Raw genomic sequence first — 18,601 nt, forward strand, 5'->3', positions numbered from 1 at the left:
GGAAACCACCGGAGTGGTACCTATTTATCTACTTGCACTTTTTTGGCGTGCTTTCAAACTGCTAGGTTGGCAGGAGCTGGGACCGAGCAACAGGAGCTCACCCCGTCACTGGGTTTCGAACCGCCAACCTTCTGATTGGCAAGCTCAAGAGGCTCAGTGGTTTAGACCACAGCACCACCTGTGTCCCTTATTTATGAACATAAGACACAACAAAGCAAGGTGCCTTATATGTCAGCCCACTGGACCATCTAGCTCAGTATTGTCCACACTGGCTGGCAGCAACTCTTATAGGTTTCAGATGGGGGACAGTCTCTGCTGTACCTGGAGATGCCAGGAATTTAACTGACTTTACCCCAGTTGACATCTGTATTGGGTGGGTAGTGATTCCATGAAAGCACCGTTATTGTCTTAAACTATGCATATGCAATTGTATTAGTGTATTTTGTATTTGTAACTGTTTTATATGCATTTTTATTGTGAGTTGCTTCAGGTTGCCTCATGGGAAGTGATTTATAAATGAAATAAACAAATAATCTGGAACACTTGGCATGCAAAGTAGATTCTCTACCGCTGAGCTATGACTCTTCCCACAAAAATAATTTATTTGTTACACGATTTGTATCTCTGTTCTCCTTGGGGTTGCTCAGGCAGAATATATTGGATTAGAACACCAATCCCTAGCATTTCTGTGGAATATGTGAATGTTCATATACGTGATTACAACCCTGTAAAGGAAGTTAGTATCATTATCTCCTTATTTTCAGATGGAGAGGGAGAGAGGCTGGCTTCCCTAAGGCCATCCTATGGATTCTTTCTTGATGGTGGGGCTTGAACCTGAGATGTTTCCACTCATATCTTTAGCCACTGAGCTATGCCAGTTATCTCTCTTTATCCTCACAACAGTCTTGTGAGGTTGTTTGATAGGGCTGCTCAGTGAGTTTCCTGGCTGGGTTCAGATCTAAGACCAACACCCTATCCATAACATCTCTGAGGGCTCCTTTGTTCAACTTATTTCTTGTGCTGGCTTTGTTTTCCATTCTGTCCCATTGTGGCCTGCAATCTTTAGGCACTGAAAAAAGAATCTGTGAGGGCGGTTCAAATGGGGGAGGCATGCAGACTGGGTCTACTCACAACATCCTCACGTGCAATGGGCAAACCCATGTCACAGCTGAAGAGGATGGATGGATTGCATTTATATCCTGCCTTTCCCCTCAAGGAGCTCAAGGCAGCATACGTGGTTCGCCCTCTCCTCATTCAATCCCCACAACAGCCCTCTGAGGCAGGTTAGACTGAACTGGCCCAAGGTAACCCAGTGAGCTTCATGGCTGAGTGGGGATTTGAACCCTGATCTCCCAGATCCTAATTGGACACTGACCACTACACCACACTGGCTCTGATATCACATGACTGAAATCATTCCTTATATTAGAAGCACAGCTTAAGGCTGAATATGTGTATATTTGGAACATTTCAAATTAGATCCTGTTAACAGATGTTTAAAAAAATCCTCATGTTTTTTTTTAAGCATCTTCCAGATGCTGCTTGTTTTCTTTTTAAAATACTATGCAATGTGGACATTTGTTTAAAAGTTATTTTTAAAAAAATCCTGATGATTAAAAAGAAAAATTTCCCAGATGTTTATTATTTCCAATTTTAAAAAAATAATGTGCAACGTGAACATTTGTTCATTGATTTGTATATGATTTAACTACTATTTTCTTGGAGGATGAAATACTGCAGGGTATATTCTGGCCATCTACTCTAGGAGTATAATCTGGACTATTGCCTGGGGATCTCAAGCCCAGCTTTGTGAGACTTCAAGCAATAGTTTTTGCTGTTCTGCTGCCTGAAGCCATCAGAACTTGAACCCAGAACCTCATGCATGCAGGCTTGCACTCTCTTCCTGAGGCATCATGCTAGTTTGAAATAACAGTGGAAACTTTTTTAAAAAATGAACAAGTAACATATTTTGAAAATGAAATAGTATGGTCTGATGGAGAATTTTGCAAAGGTCTGATAGCTGAGGAACACTGTGCTTTACCTGATAAAATATTGAAGGCACACTTCCCTGTTATACCTGTAAAGATCTACCTGAAGAATATTTAAAAGTAAGAATATAAAAGCCATACTAAATTATTTATTTACTTAATTTATTTTACCTATTTCATATACTGTAGCACTTTCATTCCTTTTTTAAAAATATAGGGGTTTTTTTAAAAGATCAAAACAAATTTGACAATGCAACAACAAAGCAATCAAACAAAAAGTAGAACATCTGAAAACATAATAAAAATCCACAGCATATGACAGCATGAAAATCCACAAATCAGAGGTAACCCGGTCAACCCAGGTGCATAAAAATGTATTGAAGTGGCAATGGAAGCTCATCAGAGATGCAGTTCTGCAAGCCACTAGAAGAAGAGAGCTCCATTGAGCTCCAGATCAAAGGTTCATCATCCAGCACCCTGCTTGCACAATGGCAAACCCAATGCCCATGAACACACAATAGCCCTCCCTCCATTTCTCCCAGCAACTGCAATTCAGTGCTTTACAGTCTCCTGGAGTTTCCATGTAGCCTGCAGTACCAACACACACTCTCTGACAGTCATAAGGACATAAGAAGAGCCTTCTGGATCAGGCCAATGGCCCATCTAGTCCAGCCAAAGCAGATGCATGATATCGACTAAGTCACAGACTCTCAACTTTGATTACCCCTTTATCCTGTTCTAGAGAGGAGGAGGCAAGTGGGACAAGGGTTAGGGCACAGAGACAGAACCATGGACAGCTCCACATGGAGCTGAATGAAATTTGAGATGGATACAGGCATCCAGCAGCAAGCGAGCTAGGATGCTGCTCCAGGAAAGGTCTGGAGACAATCAGAACTTCAAATGAGCTGTAGAGGTAGGTCAAGGTTTCCTGCTTCACACCCTCTGCGACTGTTATCAGTGCTTGATTCTTCAGGCAGTGACGGGGATGGGGGCTCCTGTTCTACTGAGAGTTTGTAGGCAGTCTTCAGAGGAGAACGGGGCAACTTTTTTGGGTTGGAGAGGTGGCAGCAGTGCTGGTTAATGGGGGTTTCTTCTCACAGAGCCTTCTGGCTGAGCACTGTCTTCTGGGCTTTGTTCTGTTGGAAGCCATTCCCTTGCCCAATCTTCTCCCTCCTTAGTATCCCCAGATCTTGGCCATGGGAGACCCATGTGCAAAACAGAGTTGATCTCATAGAGCTGTTATGAAATTCAACTGTAAAATAGCTTGCTTTTTGCTTGCTTGCTTCTAAAAGGCTCTGGAAATTACCATTAACCTTGAGAAACAGGTGGAATACTCCCAAGAACTACCTTCCATCCTCTGCACATTCTCAATATACCAAAGAGGTATTTCATCATTGTGTGACCCCAGCCCAACCTGGGAGAGGATCCTGCAGTGCCTATTCCATGAGCCTGGATAATATCCCCTCTTCAGTCTGATAAACCACAGCCCTGGTCTGTCGATGGATGGTCTGAAAATCGCAGCATGGAACAGGTGTTGGCTGCAGCTGTTTGCCCTGTGATAACCCCTTTGGCTGCAGAGCTAAAAATACAGGCGCTTCCTGAAGAAATAGCACCAGCAGCGAAACTCGCAGAGAAAGACCCTGACCCTAGCAGTGGTAAAGACTTTGCATTTGCTTTTGTTCATTCAGTCTCAGCTGCTTTTCAGTGCCCTTACTTCTGCATTTAGCATTGCAGTTTCTGGCCATTTCTGATACCTTCCTTGGGGCATCCCATAACTTTGCTTTTCTTTCTTCCATGCAGGATTACAGAGTGAATATTTTCTTGCGGCAGCAGTGGAATGACCCCCGGCTGGCGTACAACGAGTATCCAGATGATTCCTTAGACTTGGACCCATCCATGTTGGACTCCATCTGGAAACCCGATTTGTTCTTTGCTAATGAAAAAGGGGCTCATTTCCACGAGATCACCACAGATAACAAACTTCTGCGCATCGCCAGAAATGGGAATGTCCTGTACAGTATCAGGTGAGAAAAGGAAGCATGGAGACCCTTCGCGAGTCTCCAGGGTGTGGGTCCTTCACATGTTGAATCTTGATCTAGACCGCAACATGAATTCTGGAGTAATGTTCCATTTAAAATTATAATGCAAAAGCATGTGAAGATGTTTCAGGGCTGAATTAACACCTTTAGAAGCCCTAAGCACTTAAAAGATTTTGGTGCCCCCATAGATATCTAATTTGAAATATAAAAAATAATAAACCGTAAAATATTGTCTTCTACAGTTATTGTATGAAGTTCAGCATGACTGAATCTTGTTTCTACATTTTTTGTTGCACTGAACTTACCACACATAATATCGTGGGAGCCTTTTTTGCAGAACCTGCTTCAGCTGCTCTGTATGTTCCATGGTAAATTTGGCAATAGAAAGTTACCGTGGTACCTTGTGTTATGGACAGGATCTGTTTCAGAGGCCCAGCCATAAGGTGAAAAGCCCACAACTCGAAGTACCGTCTCTGCGCAGGTGCACAGCGCAATTTAGCACTTCTGCGCATGCGCGAGTGGCGAAACCCAGAAGTAACCCATTCTGGTACTTCTGGGTTACCATGGAACGCAAGACAAAAACATGCAACCTGAAGCGGACATAACATGAGGTATGACTGTATGGCGCTTATTTTGCTTAATGGCTAATTCAGCCCAGAGATAATTGTTTGCTCTTACACTACATGAGCTAACAAGATCTAAGATGGCTAGGGTTACTGACAACAAGGCGTGGTCCAGCAGGCACCAAGGTTTGTTCCTATATCAGAAGGGCAAACAATAGGGCCAGTGTGCCTGGGGCTGCACTAAACTTTTCCACTATCTTAGATTTCTTTAACATATGACACATTAGTCAGACTGGACATAGTGCCTCTTAGATTCTATAGAAAGAAACACATGCAGCAATATCCCGTGCATATCTATTTCAAGAAAAATCCCACCGAAGTAGGTTTGTGTAGAAGGGATGGGGTGCCATTTTCAAGCCAGGAGCTGTGCTTCCTAGTAGAAAGAGCTCAGGGGTTGCATTCAAGTGGTACGTGGAGCGAGAGCCAAAAGAAGGCACCCAATTACATACACATATACACCCGCACAAAACTATTTGCCATGTAAACAGATACACTAAAGCTTTCCTTTTCATTTTCCCCATAGCCTTTTCCCCTCTCCCCCAAGGTTTGTGAATGGTGGTGGGCAGGAGATGCTCTCTAGCACCCTTTTATATCTCCTGACTGTGCAAAATGCAAAAAGCAACTCAGTAATCTCAAGCGGAATCCACCAAATAAGCTCAACACACGGCAAAACTGCAAGGCCTGCCATACAACTGTTTCAAACCTCAACTTTCAAAATGCATATGCATCCCAAAAACTACATGCAGGCAATTGCAAAATTCATATATGACTTTTTTGAGTATTTGTAAGGAACACATCTGCCTCTCTGCCGAGACACTTTTCCCTCTGCCTTGATTGTCTTGCAGACAAAGGAACTGCAGTTGCACACTTTGCCCTTTGACCTCTCAGCTGCTCCCTGCCAGACAGCTGATGGTCAAGAGGAGACCCAGAAGGCCAATCACAGCCTGGAGCAGGTTTCCCACCCTTGGTGTGTAAACTTCAGCCATATTCAGGATCACTTTGCCGTGATTCATTGTGCCTGATTCACTGTTACAAAATCCTGAGTACAGTGGTATCTCGGGTTACAAACACTTTAGCTTACAAACACTTTGGGTTACAAACTCCACTAATCTGGAAGTAGTACCTCGGGTTGAGAACTTTGCCCCAGGATGAGAACGGAAATTGCGCAGCAGCAGGCCCCATTAGCAAAAGCGCACCTCAGGTTAAGAACTGTTTCGGGTTAAGAATGGACCTCTGGAACAAAGTAAGTTCGTAACCCGAGGTACCACTGTACGTAGTCTTGCTTTTTAAAATGGCAATACCTCAGTGGACCACAGAGATTCTAGAAAAAATATCTAGAGAACAGGTGACAGACATTAGTGCTGCCCTTCGCAGCAGCACTTCTTTGAAAATTTCGTACAATTTGAGAATATATAAGGGGATTCTCTGCACGCTGGTATATTACAGTTTGAAAGATGTTCCAGCTCAGTCTCCTTTGCTTGGAGGAGAATGAAAATTATTTCGAGAGAGGGCAAATCACACAGTAGAACCAGATATATCTGGCTTCCCCCCACACACACACACCATTTCTCAACACAGTTATTTCTGGGTCATTGGATTTCAGATTAATGCTATGTGAACTGAGATAACCGCACTGATTTCAATTTGGAAATAATCCATTCTAGCCACCTCCGAACCTCCCTTCCCGCCGCCTCCCCGCTCTCCTAAAAAGAATGCAATTAAGAATATGCAATTTTCCTGTTAAGTGCAGCCTAATGCTAGAGAGGGAAAGCGCTGACAATAGATTCTAAAGACTACCTTTCTGTGAACTCGTGCAATGTTTGCAAACTCTGGCTCGCTGAAGCCTTGCAGTGCAATCCCAAAATGCACAGGGGCACATCCCACGGGGACACCTGGCTCATGTCGCAGGTGTCGTGCTGGTGTGCCGAGGAACAGAATAAACAGCCAGTGTAGTAATGCAGACAAAAAAGGAAGGGGGGAGGAAACCCAGGAGGTGGCTTCAGTTCAAACAGCAGACAGCAGAGCCGTAGTCCAAGCACGTAGGCCAGCTCTTTGGGAACCTAAAGCTTTAATTCACACAGCTGTTTGAAATGCTTTCCAGCTAACAATAGGTAGGTAATAAAACAACTGCCACCAAAGGTGACCTACCATTTATAGTTCTGTTCGGAGAGGTGAGAGACATGTGTTCTCATACCTCTCGTGTCTGAAAGGTATACGGAGGAGCAATACTCATGGAGGCTGGTGTTGGGAAAGGTGGAGTGATCCAACTTTGTACAGTATGACCTTAGTCATGGCTACTCAGAAGAAAGTCCTATGGAGTCAAGTTGTTTTGTGTGCTAAGTAGACTATGTTTGGGGGGGGGAATGAGGTCTGCTTGTGCAATGGGACTTACCCCCCCCCTCTTCCTTGCACCCCTGTGCTCCCTAAACAGGATGGGGGATACTGGGAGACGCTTACCTGGCGCCTTTGTTCAACACCTTTAGGTGCCAGGCAAAAACATCCCTTTTCTCCCAGGCCTTTGGCTAATTAAATAATCTATGACCTTTTAAACCATGTGTGTGTGTGATTGTTTTTGTTCATTACTATGTTATGTAATTTTGTGTTTTTATATTGTAAACTGCCCTGTGATCCTCGAATGAATGGCGGAAAAGCAAACAAACAAAAAATATATTTTTTAAACTGGGGCTATTGCAGGGTCTGAAAGGACGCCAATGAGAGCGGGGGGCAGCATCTTCCGTAGGACTGTGTTAGCCCTTTTGTTCATCATCGTACATTGAAGAGATCAGGGATCAGCTGGGTTGGATCTCTCCAAGGTCAACCCTATCACTAGTTGCCTCATGCCATGTGACAGATTTTGAGAGACAGCAACAGCAGTCTTTCCATCTGCCATTCCTCCTGAGCCCCTTGGTCATTCCACCCATAGATCAGAGCTATTGGTGGTATCCAACCCACTCATTCCATCAGCACAAGAGTTTCTGCCGGTTGCAGTAGGGCTTCCCACCCTCCCCACTATGCACCCCCTTCAGTCTTATAGGTTTCATCTAAACCCTCCAGAGCCCAGGACACCTGCAAAATGAAGGCAAGGGGCAAACCTTCTGTTGTGTAATTTAAAAAATCCTTGTGCAGACAGAATGAGTTAGTTGTCGGCTGCCCTATATGTCCCATAGGCCTGTCTGGCATACCTTAAAAACTCGCCTGCAACCCTTGGGTGCACAGAAGGATGCTATTACATTGCCAATGTTGTTGTACAATTCAGCTGCCAGTCAGCTCCTGCAGAGCAAATGGGGTTGCAGGAGGGAGCACCATATTGTCCTTCGCCTCAGGTAGCAAAATGTTGTGGACCTGACCTGGGTCTCTCTCTGATGCAATTACCTGCAAGTGCTCCTGTTATTGCAGCTGTTGTTGGGAAAAATGGGTCCAATCTGATTCTGACACTGGTAGCTTTCACTGTTTCTCTTGCTACAGAACATGTAGGAACATTTTCTCCTCACCTGATAGCTGTGTCCTCAGCATACGTGATCATCAGCCTTGGCACAATATACCCTATGGTGATGGAGCATTTCAGACTGCTGGTTTAATGTTTTAATGCTACCCCTGCCCCTGCCCCCCCCCCAAAAAAAGTTAATTGAATTTACATAGCCAGGGAAGATTGCCTCATAGGTTCCTCTGGATGTTCTGCCTTTTTATATGTGGAGATATCTATGTTGGGGAGCATAAATATTAAGCAGCGTTAATGGAGTTAATGTTTGGAGCATGGCCCTATTTCCAGAAGTCAGGGGGTTGTGCTCTCTGTATCTCCCTCCCCTGTCCGTAGGCCTGAGGGTGACCCCCCGCTCACCTCAGTTGCCACCCCAATGACTTTAGTGCAACTTGCTTGTCACATCAGCTTGAAGCATCTTGAATCACGGTCTCCGTTCCTTTCACAGGATCACCTTGACGCTGGCTTGTCCCATGGATCTGAAGAACTTCCCCATGGACGTCCAGACATGTATTATGCAGTTGGAGAGCTGTGAGTCTTGAAGGTTTCCCCTCTAAAAATAGCTGCCATTCTGCACACAGACTTCCACTGCATCATCTGTTCAGCTCTTAGCCGAATCCTCCAATTATGAAAGAGAAACCGGAGGGAAGAAGGGAGAGATGAAGCATTGGGACAGACTGTGTTGTCATGTGCAAGTTTTCATGCTTCTCTGATCACACTCCCTGCCAGTGTTCAAGCCGTCCAGCTTAAATTTAGCTTGCTTCAACAGATTCTCAGTGGAGAATACTCTGGGGTAGAGGGCAACAACAAAAAGCCTTTGTCTGGAGAAGACTGTGTGATACAATACTCGCTCAATATTTATCAGCCCTTGTCCTCTGTCCTTCATTCCTGTTGAGTCCATTTAAGGGCACTATCTTCACCAGCCATGTGTCCTCCAGATGGTATTGGACAGCAACTCCTATGAGGCTGATGGGAGCTGTAGTCCAGCTATATCTGAGTGGCACCAGGTTGATGAAGGCTTTTGTGCTGAATGCTCTGCTGTCAACAAAAATGGCTGCTATGTGCCTCGTTCCCTGGTGTCTGCCTGATGCCTAGTAGAACTCTTGGTGCTGTGGTGTTTCACATTTCTTCACCCCTGCTCGACATCACTAGCTGCCAGTGGCGGAGCCCAGATAATGCAGAATGTCGTGACGACACATCACAAGGCATGTAGGTGTCAGATACGGGGAGGAGAAAACTAAATGAGCAGCGGCCACTCTAGGTAGCAGTTCTGCATTTACCCTTAGCATCTACTTTTGACCCTCCTGTAAATTTTGAACTGTCTGGCTGGGAGCAGCATCCATTATATGTGTATATCTTGCTGGTAAGAGACAAAATGTTTGTACTACAGTCGTACCTTCATTCTAGAATGGCTTAGTTGCCAAACACATCAGCTCTCAAATCCAGAAGTATGTTTTCCAGTTTGCGAACGTTTTTCGGAAGCCGAATATCCAACGTGGCTTCCGATTGAGTGCAGGAAGCTCCTGCAGCCATTTGGAAGCCGTGCCTTGGTTTTCTAACAGTTTCAGGAGTCGAACGGACTCCCAGAATGGATTAAGTTTGAGAACCAAGGAACCAAGGTACCACTGTACTAGATGTGAATGTCAGCCATGTCAGTTGGTCATCTGAATTTTACCTTAAGCCCCCGTTGCCATTTCGCCCTGTGTACCCTTCTTTTTATATGTCTTTAAATTAATCCACGCTTGCAAATGTGTTTACCCCAACATCCCTTCCACAGGGAACCTATTCAGAGTTGGGAAACGCACCTAACTCAAAGCAACTTTGGGGCTATTATTTCTTGGCCCCTCCAAGCATTTGAATCCAGTGCAAATCACAGTTCATGCTAAAGTGTTTTGTTTCTCCCTCTGCTGTTTATAGTTGGCTACACAATGAACGATCTGATATTTGAGTGGCAAGAGAAAGGAGCTGTGCAGGTTGCTGATGATTTAACCCTGCCTCAGTTCATCCTAAAGGAAGAAAAGGACTTGCGCTACTGCACAAAGCATTACAATACAGGTCAGTGGTGGACTTGCACTTCTTGCATTACCATGCTAAGCATTATAATGCAAGTCACTGATGGCCAATATATGCCAAACGTTTCTCCCTAGAAATAGTCAACTGATGAGATTCTGGCTCCACACATTTTGTTCAGCACTTCTCTTTAGTGATAAACGCCAACCACTCCACTTGTTCAATGAGCCATCTAATCGATAGTGTGTTAGCAAAGTTTCTACATCAGACCAAAATGTTATTTGCAGCAGCTTCTTGTGTTTAGAACACTCTAAAGACAGAACTAGATATTACAAGAGACATAGAACACCCTCCCTCCTTCCTAGTAATGTGACAACATCCCACCACTAGGCATCATTTTCTGTTGTATCACATGTTCATTGCATGCTGCTCTGGTTCTGTTCCACTGCAGTTCATCTTCTGCTAAAAGCCCTGTTTTTGGCACACTGTCTGCTGTCGCAAAATGATACAATTGACATAATTTATTAAGTCAATTGCTTAAGTCACATTGTCATTCTGTTGTTCCACGTCATTTGTTTCAGTGCAAAGAAAATGCAATTCAAATGGCGGGGTGGGGAACCCTAGTCAATTACATGTTGTTTGCAACTTGAAAGCATTTGCTGGATTGATTTCCAGTCTGAATGATAAGTAAGTGAACGTTGATGATTTCCGACCTTGTTTCTATTTCACTAGAATTCTCCAACACCCCTAGTCATCACATTGTTAGTTTCCACACTCTCACCGCAACCTATGATGTTAGGCAAGGGTGAGGTAATAGACAGTGGAGTGGCGTCATACCAATCCCTTTATTATACAGAATGGTACTGGGAATCTAGGAAAAATTGCTACAGAAACTCTCTGGTTCTTGTTACATATAGGTAATCACAGTTCTGGAGCTCAATCCCCATATAATTGGGAACAGAGCATGCAGTAAGTTCAGATAAAAAGGAGACTTAGGCTGCAAGCCTAACCCTGTCTCCTCAGAAGTAAGTCCTATTAAAATCAGGGGGGCTCAACTTTAGTTAGTGTGTTTGTGTAGCAAAGCAACAAATGAAAACACTGGATACATTTGTGAATGCTCAAAATTTTATTGAAAATTTTGAGAACGGTTCTGTGGTTTACGGCAATTTTTTTTTAAATCAACTTGCTTTGCAGTTAAAGTAGAAATGGTAGAAACACTGCAAAAATTAGAGGATCTCAGTTGTGACAAGAAAAATGTCAGCAAAAACCCCCTTAATTTTTCAGGAAGAAAATATATTGCCTGTGACATTAATTTTTTTTTTTACTAATTCTAGAATGTCTTGGGTGATATTCAACTAAATAATACTCAGAGTAGACCCATCAAAATGTATGGACTTGTCAATTGATTTCAATGCGTTCAGACAGTTGCAGGACCTTTACATGCAAACATGATCCACAACTGGTTGTTTTCCCAAATGCATGCCTTTGCAGCTGGAGCTCAGGAAAGGATTTATTTATTTTATTCAAAACAACATATCTCACCTTTTCTGAAAGTATACAGCACCCAAGGCATATACAAAAAAATACAGCGAACATTCGCATTATTCTTACTATAATCTTCCGAGCAAGTTGTACTAAGTGAGTCATGTTCCTCAATTTCTATGAGTTTACTATAAGCAGAACTATCATTAGATGCAACCCCTTAAGTTTTCTGTACTGTTTCAAAAGTAGGGTCTGCCAACACTTGACAGTTCATAGAATCTGCAGGTAAATCTCCGAAAGGTTCTGTAAACAAGCGCTCTCTGTATACATGGGATGCCTCTAATTTGGGAGATGGAGCATGCAGTTTCAATAATTCCTTCAATTCAGACATATGCAGGCTGAAGAACACACATCTGTCCCCACAGGTGGGTTGCAGTTTAGTATTCCTGATAGGAAGCTGCTAAATACTTGGTGCTCTGTTGTTTGAAAGGGCAAAGAAACCAGGAAGCAAGTGAGAGCTTATGCCTACTTTGCTCTGGGAACCAACTGCCCAGCACAATTTCCCAACATATACACTAACTAGGATGTTGCAATCTGCAAAACTTTCCCTCTTAGGGAAAGTGTCACCTGTGAAGCAGCCCTGAAATTGTGCCCAGGGCTGAATCTACACAGAGATAGATAGATAGATGATAGATAGATAGATAGATAGATAGATAGATAGATAGATAGATAGATAGATGATAGATAGATAGATAGATGATAGATAGATATAGATAGATAGATGATAGATAGATAGATAGATATAGATAGATAGATGATAGATAGATAGATAGATGATAGATAGATGATAGATAGATAGATGATAGATAGAGATAGATAGATGATAGATAGATGATAGATGATAGATAGATAGATAGATAGATGATAGATAGATAGATGATAGATAGATAGATAGATGATAGATAGAGATAGATAGATGATAGATAGATGATAGATAGATAGATAGATAGATAGATAGATAGATATACACACCGTATATATAAAAAACCGCTGTGAAAATGTGTTTTTTTTAAAAAAAAAGTTGTAAAATATATATGGAATTTGCCATTAGCTCATCAGCACCATCTAGTGTCGCATTTGTATATAGCACACTTAAAACATTATAGTTGCAGCTGTATAGCTGAATCCTAGGGTAGGAAATGGTTATTTGAGCAGGTGACCTCTTGCCTAAAAATGCTTCCTGTCAAGACTCTCACATGCCCCTGCTGGTCCCCATTAGGCTAACCTTTTCCTGGTTCATTCCTAGGCAAGTTCACCTGCATAGAAGCTCGTTTCCACCTGGAGCGGCAGATGGGCTACTACCTGATCCAGATGTACATCCCCAGTCTGCTGATTGTAATTCTCTCCTGGATCTCCTTCTGGATCAACATGGATGCTGCGCCTGCCCGAGTTGGTCTGGGCATCACTACTGTGCTCACTATGACCACGCAGAGCTCTGGTTCCCGAGCATCTTTGCCCAAGGTAAAATGTCCTCTTTGAAGCAGGTAATTCAGAAATCCCTATGGGAGCAGGCAGAGCTCAGTTAGAGCATCTCTAGTTATAAAGGATTGGGTTGCAGGTGCAAATATTCCAATCTGGTAAATGTCTAAACCACAGAGCCTAGGGCTTGCCAATCAGAAGGTCGGCGGTTTGAATCCCCGTGAGGGGTGAGTTCCCGTTGCTCGGTCCCAGCGCCTGCCAACCTAGCAGTTTGAAAGCATGTCAAAGTGCAAGTAGATAAATAGGTACCACTCTAACGGGGAAGGTAAACGGCGTTTCCGTATGCTGCTCTGGTTCGCCAGAAGCGGCTTAGTCATGCTGACCACATGACCTGGAATCTGTCTGAGGACAAACACCTGCTCCCTCGGCCAGTAAGGCGAGATGAGCGCCGCAACCCCAGAGTCATCCGTGACAGGACTTAACAGTCAGGGGTCCCTTTACCTTTACCTTTATGTTCCTAAGTAGCTTTTTGCAGCTAACACCTTTCAAAACACCAGCTTGGCATATTCCTCAGCTGTTTCCCATATTCCCCACCCCAAACCCTTAGCATATATAATCGGTGGATCCCTTTCACTTTCTTTAGTAAGCTTCCAAATGGGTAATTACTTCACCGGAAGATAAAGCATTTAACACCAGTTAAATTAAACCGAATCAGTAGTGAAATAATGGGTCTGCACTGGCATTGTATATCTCCAGGATTATTTCCATATGCAGTGAAACAATGGCAAAATCCATCAGTTTTCGAATGATGTCGCAGAGGTTATTTTTTTAAGATTATTTTGTGTATTACCTGTCTCTCCAGTAAGCTTTTGATAATATAATGAAGATGTGGTCCCTGGAAATGACCAAGAACAGGTTAATAATATGATAATTGCAGCATGAATTGTGACTGCAAAGAAATGGGAAAAACAGAGAAGATCCTCAGATAGAGAATCAGCTAAAAAGACCATGGAATACTTAAGCAGTGGTACTTATGCATTTAATTAGATTCAGAGTAGGTAAGGAACAAGAAAATAAAATTACTATTTTTTGAAAGCTGTATATTTAAAATATATACATTTATACAATACCCACTTTAATTAGATTATACCAGAAGATTTACTCTAGTCCTAGAAGAAAATATATAATATTAATGACTTGAAGTTTAGTGATTAACACATTATATATTGGTTATCACCATTTCATCGTCTTGTTTTCTCCCCTCTTAAGCTGTCGTTATGAATTGCAGCTTGTGAATTAACTGTCAAAAATTATTAGTATGGATTAATTAATTAATGGTAATCATAATAATAAAAAGAAGACATTAAAACAGAACTAATTTAACTCTTGTTGACAGTAGCCAGCCAGGTAATAGCTACAGTTCACTTTTAAGGGATCCTATTGAAAGTATCATTTCTTAGGGCTGAACTAAACCTTGCTTTCAAATGCATGTAATAAAACCTGTTTGAAAGAAAAGCTGATCTGGGAAGAGAATCATTTTGGGTGGAGAAATTGAGGCTGGTGGGCTTAACCTAACTCTCCCCCCTGCCAGTCTGCACGCTGCTTTCTCTTGTTGCACAATACACCCACAACTGAACAAAGTGTTCCAAATGCATCTTTACCTTCCTAAATGTGAAATTCTGTGGGGATGAAAGCAGATGGTGGAAGGGGGGCAATTTAGAGCAGAGAAATTATCAGAGCAGGATTAAGTACTCCTTCCTCTTTGGCTTCTCTGATCTAAATCATCCCCTTCTGAAGTGTCTTTTCTTTTTCTTTCAAGAAAAAAAAGTCTGTTGGGATTTTGCTTCACCCAAATATGTGTAGTGATCAAATGAGCTGAGATGAAGCACCTTGACATTAAGTGATGTCCTTACAGTGACTGAGTTACAGCATAAAGTGAAGAGTGATCAGAGAAGTAACTGTCAGGAGCTCGTCCTACTCTCGAGTAGGACCCTGGCAGAGACACATGCCCGACTGGCATGTTCTCTCCCTCCTGGTTGTTCTTTCGGGAGCTTCAAAAGCTTTCTTCAGCCGGAACATCACAGCGACTGATGCCAACAGACCCCGGCACACTTAGGGATCCACAGAGTCTTCGTAGTTTGTGTAACAGACCTCAACAACTCAGCATTTTGGCTAATCTACTTTATTTACATATAAACACACACGGAGCACTGCAGCATGGCTCCCTCTCTCTCTAGCGTCAGACAGCAAAGAGAGAGAAAACAAAGGACAATAGTCCCACTTCACGGAACACAGTAACACAAACATCCTGGCTCCGTCACTTCCCACTCTGTGGAGTCGAAACATACACCGTCATGTGATAGACAAAAATCCCATGACTGCAATCATGGAGCAGGAATTCCAACGGTAACATTCAGCATGGGACTTTTAATTCCAATTGCTTTAAGGGAATATATATAAGATCACTGAAGTTGACTGGGTTTGTCCATTCCCTTGCTAGTGAGACCATCTGGAGAATGAAAGAAAAACCCCACACGATCATCTGAGTTTCCTAGAGAAATAAAGACAATCATTTACATAGACACAAAATACATTTTTTGAAAAAATCAAAGCATAATTCTCATAGATGAGGGGTGAATGAGGAGTCAGTGCATCAACTAGGAAGGGGAGAAAGTACCCACAGTAAAGGAATGGCAGAATAAGTTACTAGACTATGCAGAAGTGGCTCAATTGACAAATAGGTTAAGGGGAAATACAAAACAATCATTTACTCAAAAATGGGATATGTTTAAGAAATACTTCCAAAAATATAGTGACGATATAATATCTATGGCAGCATTTGAATTACCCTTGTGTAAATCAAATATTAATAAATAAGGAAAAATGGTCCGATATGTTATAAGAAAGTAATAGAGTATATTAAGAGTAAGGTAATAAGTATAAGTACATTCAATATTGTAAATGTTATGTACATCGGGAAATGACGGGAAGCCTATTTTAATATGGTTTAGTTTACTTGATTCTACTTTGGTTTATTTTTTAGTTAGAAAATATAAGGAAAGAGCACGTATAAGTTTAAATTAATATTTAACGGTAAAATTATTTAAGATTATTATTATTATCACTATTACCTTTTCTATGTACGTGTATTTAAGAACATGTATGATATCTATGGATTTCAATAAAGAAGTTTTTTAAAAAAAGGAAGATGCATCAACCACACCATCTTCTCAAGGAAAGTTATGGTTCTCTCATGAGAAATTTCACCATCATTATAGGCTTGAGATTCTAGCCTCCTATTAAATTCCTGCTTCCACCCAGACATCAATGACTGTCTGGCTCATTGTTTATTATCTATTTAGTGCCATCCATCATATCCCAAGACAAATTTAGGAAGCACCAGCTTCACTTCCTTTTGACCTCTAGTTCAATAAAGAAGGGCAGATAGGCTATTACAATCCATGAATACCTCGTGGTTTAAAGATTGGATAAAAGATCAAATCCTTTCAATAGGTTCAACAGCATATGAGCCATGTAAGACCACCATTGTGTACAATATAGCATGTACAAATCAGTCGCTCTCTTTCAACCAGGACTGATGAGAGAAGAACAATTGAAGGGCGTAACACTGGTAGCTCAGCAGTAGCAGCAGAGCAGCAGTATTGCATGCAGAAGATCCCAGGTTCGATACCTGGCATCTCCTGGGAATGTCCACTGTCTGAAACTCTGGAAAGACGCTGCCAGTCATTGTGGGCAGTACTGGTCTTAGAGGGGCAAATGGCTGGGCCCTATACAAGGCAAGTTAAAAAGTCAAAGGAAGCACTTGCTCTGTTGCTGCATATTTTAAAAAAAAGCAAAACCCAGCATATGCAGAGAAAATAGGCAACAAAATTACAAATGGAAATTTCTGGGGAAGAATGGAATTATTCATAGGGAAAACTTGATAAATATACAGTAGGTTCCGTATTGCAGGAAAATTGTGATGCTTCAGTGGCAAAGCATCTACTCTGTATGCAACAGGCCTGCGGTTCAGATCCCAGCATCTCTGGCATAGTTCTGGGAATGTCGCTACTCTGAAACAACCTGAGCTAAATGGACCAATTGTCCAACTCGTTACAGTGGTGCCTCTGGTTGCGAATGGGATCCATTCCGGAGGCCTGTTCGCAACATGAAAAACCCGCAACCTGAAGCACTGTATGTGCACAAGTGCGCAGTGCGATTTGGTGCTTGTGCGCATGCACGAAGCACGATTTAGCACTTCTGCGCATGCGTGAGTGGCAAAACCCAGAAGTAACCCTTTCCAGTACTTCCGGGTTGCCACGGGACGCAACCTGAAAAAACGTAACATGAAGCAAACGTAACATGAGGTATGACTGTACAAGGCAGCTTCCTATGTTCCTTTCTATCTCAGTGCTGTCTAAACCCTGTGGTAATGTTTCAAACCCATTCGCTCTATGTCAAAGGGCAAGAGGGGACTTTGCCCATTGTGCGTGAACCTGTGTGTGCTAGGAGATTGCAAGCAAAGGTCAAAAGCTATCCATTCTGTTTGGGTAGAAAGATTGCGTTTAGACCCTGAGATATTTGCCTCACCAATATTAAAAGGGATAGTGCCTAAAGTGAGTGTGGGGAACCATTAGCCTCCACAGATGTTGCTGAACTACAACTCCCATCAGCCCCAGGAAGTAGGGCCAATGGCCAGAGCTAATGAGAGTTGTGGTTCAGCAATAACTGGTGGGCCAAAGGTTCCCCGAACCTGATCCAAAGAAAAGGGTGGAATCTTGTTCTATAAGACAGTGAGATAAATGGACTGTAAATACTGGAGGATTTCTCAAATGCCTGAAGAATGGTGTGTAAGACAGTAGGATAGAGCTGTCTTAAGTAAACTAAGACAGGTATGATGGGTGAAATGGGGTATGAGATGAAAATATCTTTGAAATGCATGGGGCAAGTTATTATAAGACAAAATACAGGAGTGGGAAGTCCATTTCCATTGACATAATGTGTGTGTGTGTGTGTGTGTGTGTGTGTTACCAGGCTTTATATTATGTACCAACCAAATACAGTGGTACGTCGTCTAAGAACAGTCCTGTTTATGAACGATTCAGTTTACGAACTCTACAAAATCGAAAGTAGTGTCCCGGGTTGAGAACTTTACCTCAGTCTAAGAACGGAATCCGAACGGTGGAAGGGCACCGGCGGCGGGAGGCCTCCTTAGGGAAAGCGCATCTCGGTTTAAGAACAGTTTTGGTTTAAGAACGGACTTCCAGAATGGATTAAGTTCATAAACCGAGGTACCACTGTATGATGTTTAACATGTTTTATATTCCTTCGTAAACTGCTTAGAGGTCTTCTATGAAGCAAGCACTATATCCATTCTGGTAAATAAATAAATACATTATAGAGCCACCCACCTAGCACTGCATGAAGAAGATGGATCTCTACACTGTGGGATTGACAATATAGAAAACAGGCCCACCAAGGGAGATAGCAGAGGAAAGGCAG

General features: G+C 42.5%; 1 protein-coding gene across 2 annotated transcripts in view; it reads left to right on the forward strand.

Moving 5' to 3' along the window:
* Positions 1-18,601, forward strand: part of GLRA1 (glycine receptor alpha 1) — an 89,252-nt gene that overhangs the window by 59,551 nt on the left and 11,100 nt on the right. For both annotated transcript variants that reach the window (XM_083423332.1, XM_083423333.1), the window contains exons 4-7: positions 3,789-4,012; positions 8,577-8,659; positions 10,046-10,183; positions 12,927-13,141. In XM_083423332.1, coding sequence (XP_083279458.1) covers positions 3,789-4,012; positions 8,577-8,659; positions 10,046-10,183; positions 12,927-13,141 — 660 coding nt within the window. The remainder of the gene's footprint in view (positions 1-3,788; positions 4,013-8,576; positions 8,660-10,045; positions 10,184-12,926; positions 13,142-18,601) is intronic.

This window comes from Podarcis tiliguerta, assembly GCF_965153285.1.
Source record: "Podarcis tiliguerta genome assembly, chromosome: 2".
Lineage (NCBI taxonomy): Eukaryota > Metazoa > Chordata > Lepidosauria > Squamata > Lacertidae > Podarcis > Podarcis tiliguerta.